Source organism: Mizuhopecten yessoensis, unplaced genomic scaffold (assembly GCF_002113885.1).
Source record: "Mizuhopecten yessoensis strain PY_sf001 unplaced genomic scaffold, ASM211388v2 scaffold11145, whole genome shotgun sequence".
Classification (NCBI taxonomy): Eukaryota; Metazoa; Mollusca; class Bivalvia; order Pectinida; family Pectinidae; genus Mizuhopecten; species Mizuhopecten yessoensis.
This window is the reverse complement of record NW_018408902.1, coordinates 1,084,226-1,094,901: the sequence shown is the minus strand read 5'-3', so window position 1 is coordinate 1,094,901 and position 10,676 is coordinate 1,084,226. Positions and strand designations below refer to the sequence as shown.

The 10,676-nt window shown below is 36.3% G+C and overlaps 1 protein-coding gene across 1 annotated transcript; it reads left to right on the top strand.

The window, feature by feature from the left end:
- The first annotated feature begins 1,247 nt into the window (after positions 1–1,247).
- Positions 1,248–7,708, top strand: LOC110466858 (gamma-glutamylcyclotransferase-like). The gene is made up of 3 exons (XM_021523654.1): positions 1,248–1,404; positions 6,338–6,483; positions 6,894–7,708. Exons 1-3 carry the CDS (start codon positions 1,297–1,299, stop codon positions 7,159–7,161), a joined length of 522 nt encoding a protein of 173 aa, XP_021379329.1. The 5' UTR covers positions 1,248–1,296; the 3' UTR covers positions 7,162–7,708.
- The last annotated feature ends 2,968 nt before the right edge of the window (positions 7,709–10,676 follow it).

The window sequence follows — 10,676 nt, the reverse complement described above, 5'->3', positions numbered from 1 at the left end:
AGTAACACATTGTACCGGTATATATATGTGTAGAACCAAGGTCTGAGTAACACATTGTACCGATATATATGTGTGTAAAACCAAGGTCTGAGTAACACATCGTACCGATATATATATATGTGTGTGTAAAACCAAGGTCTGAGTAACACATTGTACCGATATATATATGTGTAAAACCAAGGTCTGAGTAACACATTGTACCGGTATATATATGTGTAAAACCAAGGTCTGAGTAACACATTGTACCGATATATATATGTGTGTAAAACCAAGGTCTGAGTAACACATCGTACCGATATATATATATGTGTGTGTAAAACCAAGGTCTGAGTAACACATTGTACGGGTATATATATGTGTAAAACCAAGAGCCTTGTGGCTGTACGTATTGCAAGCAGAAACGTTATATAAAGTGTCATTTCGTAACATTTGATGTTGTTATCAAAAAGCTAGACAGGTTATAAACATCATAACACATTTCAGTTTCAATATTTGTAACATGTCTAGCGTATTCATCACATAATGTTATTAAATAGTCCATAATGTAAAGATGATTTAGCGATCTAGGGTACTTAGCATTTGTTTTCCTATTTATTATCTGTTAAAATATATTACAAGGGAATTTTACTAGGATTTTAGTGGTTTCGCATGGCAACATCTATCCCGATTGAGGCTGGTTAAATTAAGCTCCGCACTACACAGGTCACCGTCGGATACCCACGGTTGATTTCGCTTCGGTACTCATTCATCATGATGAGTGAGTACCGAAGCGAAGCGAAATCAACCGTGGGTATCCGACGATGTACATAGGCATAAATATGAACTTAAGTTAAAATGTCACTTCGTAGCATTCAGTTATATAGCAAAGAAGATTGACATGATATACATCCGGTGACTTATTTGTATGAAGTCGTCAGCCTAATGCCGTGTTAGTGACTACGTTAACCTGGCTACGTACCATTTTGATAGCTAAATGTAAAAGTTCATTATATCTAAATTACATATATACAAATTAAGTAAGTTCCAATTTTCTATTTGGGTATTGGAAAACATTTATATGTGGGTATCATGGTTAAATGTACCTATTTTTGGCGTACGTGTGAAGTTACTAGTGTGACGATTAAAAATAAATTGAACAAAATGTAAAAAGCTGGGATACGCATATATATCCGAATAAATATTGTGACACAGAGCGATTATTAAAACAGATAACGATCAGTCCTTAAAAACAGAAACCACAACAACATTTACCGGGACGCTCGTTGCAATGCGAGTCTGATAAAATTCTCCTAGGAAATGGATTCGGAAACATTTCTTTATTTCGCCTATGCCAGCAATTTACTAAAAGAACGACTTCAACTTGAAAACCCTAGCGCTACGTTTGTAGCTATTGGCAAATTAGAGGTAAGTCAACTTCAAATGGTGAAAGGAAAGCAAGAACAGTATGCAGTTATAAATAACCAAAGGATAATTTAAACAAAACTTATCAACTAAAATCGAAGAAAGCAATAAGCACAGAATCATAATATAACAATCAATGTTAAGGTCAAAGATCTATATGCATACAGATTTTCACGCCTATAAATATTCATTTTAGTAGCGCACTAATGACCTCCTTGTCAATGTCAAAAACTGTAACTATGTATTACACTCATTACGTTGGACCTCATTTTTTTTCATTTTTGTTTCAAGCCTTTTTTTGACATTTGCATTACGTCATCATCATCATCATCATCATCATCATCATCATCATCATCAAAACAGCATCCGAAAATGTTATCATCATCATCATCATCATCATCGTATCATCTCATCATTATCATCATCATCTCATCATTATCATCATCATTTCATCATCATCATCATCATCATTTCATCATCATCATCATCATCCTCATCATCATCATCATCATCATCATCATCATCATCGTCATCATCATATCATATCATCATCATCATCATCATCATCATCATCATTTCATCCTAATCATCATCTCATCATTATCATCATCATCTCATCATGATCATAATCATTTCATCATCATCATCATCATCATTTCATCATCATCATCACCATCATCATCATCATCATCATCATCATCATCATTATCAAAACAGCATACGAAAATGTTATCATCATCATCATCATCATCATCATATCATCTCATCATTATCATCATCATCTCATCATGATCATCATCATTTCATCATCATCATCATCATCATTTCATCATCATCATCATAATCATCATCATCATCATCATCATCATCATCATCTCATCATGATCATCATCATTTCATCGTCATCATCATCATCATTTCATCATCATCATCATCACCATCATCATCATCATCATCATCATCATCATCATATCATCATCATCATCATCTCATCATCATCATCATCATCATCATCATCACCATCATCATCATCATCATCATCATCATCATTTCATCCTAATCATCATCTCATCATTATCATCATCATCTCATCGTTATCATCATCATCTCATCATTATCATCATCATTTCATCATCATCATCATCATCATCTCATCATCATCATCAGCAGCAGCAGCAGCAGCAGCAGCATCATCTTACAAATTAGGCAATCGTGGTAAAACTTCTCATTGATATTGCACATATTTCCTTATACTGGGTTCTACCTCTTAGCACTCCGGGAGACACCACCCTTTTTATATACATACAATTTGATTCCCAGGTTTAAAGGATGCTTCATAGCAAATTTGGTTAAAATATGATCAATTCGTTGGTAGGAGTAGGTTTTAAATACTTAAACAACCGAAATACTATCAACCCTCCCCCATTTGTGCCTTGTACATCAGCCTCCAGGGGACCTACCCTCTTTCTACATACATGAATTGATTTCAAGGTCCCAAACACCAAGGATGTTTCATAGCAAATTTCGCTTAGTTCCGTATACTGTACATATGGTTATAAGGGCTTTTGTTATGACCCTGGAACCAAGTCCCCAGTTGCAGGACTGTACCATTGTATCAAACATTCATGAATACCAAGTATGTTTAAAATCAATCGAACTATTATGTACGAGTAGGATTTTGAAGGAATCTTTTTTGATCTGATTTAAACCATTAAGCCTCCTCCACCTCTGCCCCGACAGGTCCACTCCCTCCATATATGCAACATTGAGTCCTCTTGTCCTATATATTTTACAGACCAATATCCCTTAGAGTAATATTTTCTAGAATTACCTTTCCATATATATGTCCCCACCCATCTGCCCCATGTTTTGTTTACAAACTTGAGTTGTTTGAACCAACAATGCTTCAGAGGCGATTTTCGGGGGATCGGTACTAGTACGGCAGCGTGACGTTATTACACCATAAGAACGGCAGTACATCGTCAGAACACAGGGGCACGTTACAAATGTCTGAAATACACACATATGCTATGCTGATATGGGTCACAACACACGTTTATGTGTGTTGTGACACATATCAGTATAGCATATGTGTGTATTTCAGACATTTGTAACGTGCCTATGTTTATGTGTTTTGTGACCCATATCAGTATAGCATATGTGTGTATTTCAGACATTTGTAACGTGCCCCTGTGGTCAGAACATAGCAAGGGGACTACACTGATAGTACTCCGGTATGGCTTCGTTAATGTCTGTAGAGCACCGGTTGCGCCCCGTAAGCAAATTAAATGGATCGACGGCTCTCCGGTGGCCTCAATGTGTACCGTACTGGTACCGATGTGATAACGCGTAGTACATGTACTACTGAATACCACCGAAGTAGTACTGATGCTTTGGTGTAACATCAGCGGCGCATCGGTAACGCTAGGGTGACAGAAAAGTGGTATTCGGTAGCACATCGGCTACAACGGTATCACAACGTGAACGCCGGTACGTATGCTACATCGGTATTGCTACGGTCAATTTTCCAAGTGCTTTAATTTAGTACATCAGTAGTGTGTGACAGGCCTTTCAGATCTAATTCCCCGAATACCGTTTCCTATACTGAAGGAACACGATTTAAAGTCTTATCTTCATTTTCTTTGTAGAGTATTAAGCCAAATCATACAAAATTCAGTAAAAATCCACCAATCTGTTCTAGGCTGGTTTTAAAAGTAAAAAATATGGACGGATAGCAGACGCTGCGCCACAGCATAAGCTTACTTAATTTATCATAAAGCCAGATGAGCTAAACTGTACATGCAATGACAGCAGCAGTATTTTGAGGTATGATACCTACAGAACCCTTAATTGATGGAGCAATATAAAGTATTGCGAACAATCCAATATCCCCTACCCGTGGACACACTTTGGTATCAAAAACATGTACGAAGGGTCATAAGTGTGTATACAATGGGACTCAAGACCTGATTGCATTGTATAACACTTCCACATTCGAAATGGGTAATCAATGCAAATGTTGGCAGTTGTTAGTGAGAGAGTATAAGATATGCTCCGGAAAAGGTGCTGGTAGGGTGCTAAAAAGTAACCACTTGCTATTCCCGGTAAAGAAATGTAATTTAATGTTTCGGAGTGTGACCTTGAAATGCCTTTGTTTAGAAAAAATAATAATAATAAAAGCAAAATCTCATATAAATCAGGTTAACCTTGTGATCGTTACACCCACAATAGTGTAACAGTGATTCAATAGCGGTTGTCTGCGCTTACTAGTATAACCGGATTACAATATATATAGTAGGGAATTTTGGTTAGTCATGTGCTACACGGCATAACCCCAACGATACTTCTTCGGGCATGGTGCGCTAAAATGATATCCACTATATGTGACAAAAATGAGCACACCAATTAGTAGTTGTTTGGAATTAAATAAACTGGGATCCAGTTGACAAATACATTCATATGTCTGAAGTGTGTCCCCTAGTCCATTACAGAGACCCGGTGCATTATCTTGCCATCTCATCCATCGAGGCACACGTTGATATCAGATCTCGATATACAGTTACACTAGGTTATGACAGTAAAACGGACACAAGGCAATTATCTCAGAGTTTTTAGATTACTGAGTTACAGAACTCTTATTCTCAGAAACTACAACAAACTTTACAGGTTTCTAGACCAAAAATGGGTATTCGCATGATCAGCGTGTGTAAGGCTTATCAGAATTCACTTGGAAAGCGGATTCGGAAACACTACTTCACTTTGGTTAGTAACTTACTAAAAGAACGACTTCAGCTTGAAAATGACAGTGCTCATTAGTAGAGTAGTGGGAAATCACTTTCAAGTGATGAAAAGTTTTCAATTAAAGAAAAATATCGACTCAGAATCTTCGTTTGACTTTCAATTTTTTAGACATAGACATATTTTTAATATGGCTTGAAATTAAAGTTAAACGGAATATATATGCAAAACTCTTTCAAGTTTGACCTCAAATATGACTTTGGTCCGTAAAATACTAATATACAAGAGGTCTTGTATCGTTCATCTCGACTTTTAACCATCCATGACATATATTCTAATATACAATAAGTAACTGATAATATTTCTCCAATTTGGTCTCCTCCTCTATAGCACTGTCAGGAACAACACATTTTCTTCTTTATATGGCATTTGATTCTCTGGGAGGATTCTTCACGGCAAATTTAGTTGACGTATGCTTTACAGGTTAGAAGGATGATTTTAAATACTTAAACAACCAATATGCCCCGTTTTGGGGCTTGCCATTTAGCCTCAGGGGGGCACCAACTATTTCTTTATACAGCAAATGTTCCCAAGGTCTCACGGATCCTGGATGCTTCAAAGCAGGTTTCATTGAGATGCCTAAATGTGTGCATACAGTTATAGGGCATAGGTGAACCCTAGGACCGAGTCTTCAGTGGCAGGGCTGGACCTCTGAGCAAGTCCTTTGTAGCATGGTTGTATTCGTCACTTCATACCAAGCAAAAGCAAATATGACTATAGTGTTTCCGTTTTATGGCCAACGGAGAAAGTTCGAACTGGTGTAACTAAACCTCGGGGACAATTCTTAAGCATGCCCAGCAATTGTGTATATGGGTATATGTTGAGTATCTCAACAACTTCCTTGGACTGACCAAGAGACTATATTTCCAGGAAGTAGGTCAGACTATTGGGTGAATCCTGGTTACATGAGTGTATTTGTCTCCTCGTGTCCATCAACGATAGAGAGCCTACATCTCTAAGGGAGGGCCAAACCCTTGTAGCAAGCAAAAATATGTAGTTATATGGACCATTTCCCAAATATGACCCTAGACTACCGAATAGTGAGAAATCAGATTAGCCTAGTGTTAGATGGTCCCTATAGCTATTACGTACGATATGTCAAAGTGATACTTCATTTGTTCGACGTCTTGTTTTCCAGAATTACAGATTCTGTTTTGATACTAATGGCGACCCTACAGCATGTGAAATGAAAGGGGCCATGGCTAACATTGAGCCACAGCCTGGGGCTGAGGTTTGGGGTGTGGTCTGGCGACTGGACAAGGATGACATGGACAGTTTGAACAGGTCAGCAAATAAATGCTAGTACAATACTGTAAAGCATACCTTTAGTTGTGGACCTATGGTATTCTTCCTTATGCAATTATAACAATGTTCTTATACACAGAAATAATACCAGACTTACATCCTCCTTATGATTGTTTTCCATGTATCACTGGGTATTTTTTTTTTTATATATATCTAAATAAATGAAAATTTGAAAAAGCAGATGGACAAGCTCACTCTGGGCACTAGATTACACCTGTACAGAGCGCCTCTCAACTCCCAATTGATAACATTTAGCTCCTGTAATGTAGTTTCATGAAACTATTAATGACTTTTGCCTCTGTGATGTAGATAAATGATCTTGTTATTGATGATGAACAGATGGCCAGCCTTTATAAATTAATATTTCCATTTTCTGTGTGATATTTCAGACAAGAACATGAACACCAACCCCTCACTGTCAAGGTGATCTCCCAGGACCAAGGGTTTGAGTGTCACTGCTTCAAGATGATTCCTCAAACAGTCAAGACTACTTGGGACAAGCGACCTTCGCCTCAATACAAAGAAATCATACTGCTTGGTGCTCGGCAATCCGACCTCCCCACGGAATACACACATGAGCTGGAGAAATGGGACGACAACAATTACCAAGGACAGGTTGACGTCTACGATCGAGTTATGAAAATTATGCAAAATTAATTTTCAAAGAAAAATAACTGAAGAGGGACAACAACAAACTAAAAATAATGCATACCGTTTAATAAGAACAAAATCAAAATTAATACAAGCAATAAAAATTAAGAAAAATATAATTTGCATCACAAGTGTCATTTGTTCTGTTTTTTAAAATCATGAAACTGTTAATATACAGTATCAGCACTATGGCTAATACAACAGAATTACCATAAAACTGCAACTAATGCTAAACCCAATTACTAAAACAAGTGTCAACACTATGGAGCTAAAATAGAATTACCATAGGTTTAAACTTATGCTGAACCAATTACTAAAACAGGTGTCAGCACTTTAGAGCTAAAATAGAATTACCATAGGTTTAAACTAATGCTAAAACCAATTACTAAACAGGTGTCAGCACTAGAGAGCTAAAATAGAAAACCATAAAGTTTAAACTTATGCTAAAACCAATTACTAAACAGGTGTCAGCACTATAGAGCTAAAATAGAATTACCATAAAGTTTAAACTTATGCTTAAACCAATTACTAAAACAGGTGTCAGCACTATAGAGCTAAAATAGAAAAACCAATTACTAAAACAGGTGTCAGCACTATAGAGCTAAAATAGAAAAACCATAAATTTTAAACTTATGCTTAAACGAATTACTAAAACAGGTGTCAGCACTCTAGTACATAAAAAGTCTATCATAATATTAAAAATTTCATTTTAAACCAATTGCTAAAACAGTCGACAGCATTAAAGGGCTAAACTAGAATGACCATTGCATTAGCACTACCACTAAACCAATTGCTAGAACAGTCATCAGCACTAAAGCACTAATTTCAGAAGTTTACCGGATCTAAATTACCCCATCAACCCTCTTTATTTATGATGGAGTTTCTCCCTCCTTTTCCTTACAATTACTTATAGAGTTCATAGTGTTGTGTACCTATGATACTGTAAACAAACCTTAAATATACACTTAAGAATATCATATTAAATATTAATTAGCACAGGTCAAGCTACAAGTACTATTGAAGTCGTGTATAGTCTATATTATCTAGTTCAGGGTATTATTTTCTCTACATTTATTATTGAAATGGGAGAAAATGATGTCACTTAACTGATTTCCCATTTTACACTTAATACAACTGATCAAAATCCTTTCTGTACAGTTCTATTGATATCTAAAATTGCTAAAAAGCAGATTATGTAGATGAACAAAAGATAATTGTTTGTTCATGATATGCTATATTTTCAATTAATGAGTATCCTTAATTAAAATAATGCATGTGTATGTTTTCATAGAAATCCAGTGCATATAGACATTTCCAACATATTTTTGTCAATTATTTATTGTACATTAATAATAAAACAATTCATTACTTACATAAATAAATTATTGGGCCAGGATGGAATTGGGTAATTGATCCCTGACCATCTTGGTGAAAGGTAAGTGACCTAATCAGTAAACACTACACCTTCTGGAGTTGGTATCAAGATAACTATCTTCTATACAGGTTCTTACATCACATCCAGTGAACTGTGCAAGTATGATTTTTGTAATTTTGTAACGTGCAAGCAGGCACCTATCCAGCCGCTGACCACTCTTGATGCTGCTAAACTAGTGAGTATGTCTCAGTGTTATACAGCATTTCTGGAAAAGCGAGCTTGCCAGTAAGGCAGTATTATCCTGTCATATTCCTTGGCTGTGACACTATATTCACCTCCAAGACGCCTCATCCAAAGACTTGGCCTGGGGAATCCCTTAGGTCCTCTGTGTGTACCAATGCACCTTCCCTAACTGCCAGGAACTGGCCTTACAAGGTACCAAATGATCCCACCGCTGCCACCAAGTGAAACATGCATGCGGGCACTCATCCAGCTAAAGACCAAGCTCTACATTGCGGAACTTGTGAGGATAAAATTACATCAGTAGAAGAGTTAGCATGCCAGTAAGGTAGTACTTTCCTCTATTTGGCCGTTACAATTTCAGTATAATATGTACTCTGTTACTTCATCAGACAAATGACCAGTTAAGTGTATGTACAATGTACACTTATTCCATTTAGGAATCCATCAACTGGAGTACGTAGAACCTCACTGAACATTCACTAACATACGTTTAATCTCATTTTCCCTTGAATGTACACTATTATGAGCAAGATGAAAATCAAATCAACATGCCAATCTGGCTATGCTTTAAGCATATGTATCACAATCAAATTGGCAAACTGAATGGCTATGCTTAATGTTCAGTACCTAGTAATAGATGTGCACAGGTTTATTGGCCCATCATCTCTATTTAGAATAGCCCACTGTATTGTATGCAGATCATACTTTGCATAGTTTACTGATGTTGTCCTTTATTTGCCAGTGGTACAGGTTTCTCTCCTTGTCCACCACTTTGAGTTATCATAGTCAATTATATGATTTTGTTGTGTGGCATAGTCGCTGCTGATTAATTTATCTTGTACTAAACTTCCTTTCTGACCAGGTGAATTCTTTTACTACTCGGTTTCAGTGTCATTACTGAGTCCAACAAGTCAGACACCATTAACTGCCTTCCAGTCTCTCCAACATACCAAACTTCACATTTTTAGTACACACATCTGTGATGTTTTCTTAAGGTGTTTCATCCTTGGCATGTACTAGGATGATTCAGAGCATCTTGAGGGGCTTCACAGTTGTTGCTATACCATGGTCACAATATATCTAGGATGGTTAAAGCATAGATGAAACAACTTGTCATGTCATACACTTTTAACGCGTAAATGTACATACACATGTACTATAAATGCTTACCGGTCATTTGTCTGATAAAGGTGATAGAGTATATATCGTACTATTCATCAAATGTCGCACATAAACAGTTCACTGGTTGTGCTATATGAACCTTATACAATACATATATGGGTACCTTTCTGAAGATTCTTTTTCAAAAATGGCAACCATGTGTTTACTTCCGCTGCAAATACAATTGTATGTAAACAGTTACCAGTGGTTATTCACACCCTAACATCAGCAGAATCAATGTATATTTACTACATTGTACTGGGTTTCAGTGTCATTACTGCTTTCCAGTCTCTCCAACATACAATGCTTCACATGTTTTGCATCCAACTTAGAACATATATTCTGTGATTATTTTCTCCGGGTGTAATATCCTTAAGTCAAACAGAACTAAGATATTTTGGAGTATCTTGTGGAGCTTATTGGTTGTTGCTATTCCATGGCTGCAATAATTCTATAGGATAGTTAAAGCATAGATAAATTGACTTGTCAATTAAATGGTCATCTCGTACACTTTTTTCACCTAAGTGTACATATTATAAATACTTTACTGGTATTTTTTTCTGATAAATCTGACAGAATACATATCATACTAAAGGCATCAAAGCATCACACATAAATGTTTCACTGGTTGTTCTATATTAACCAGTTTAATATATATATAAATATATATTTGTACCTATCTATTGTTCTATATTAACCAGTATAATATATATATAAATATATATTTGTACCTATCTGTTGT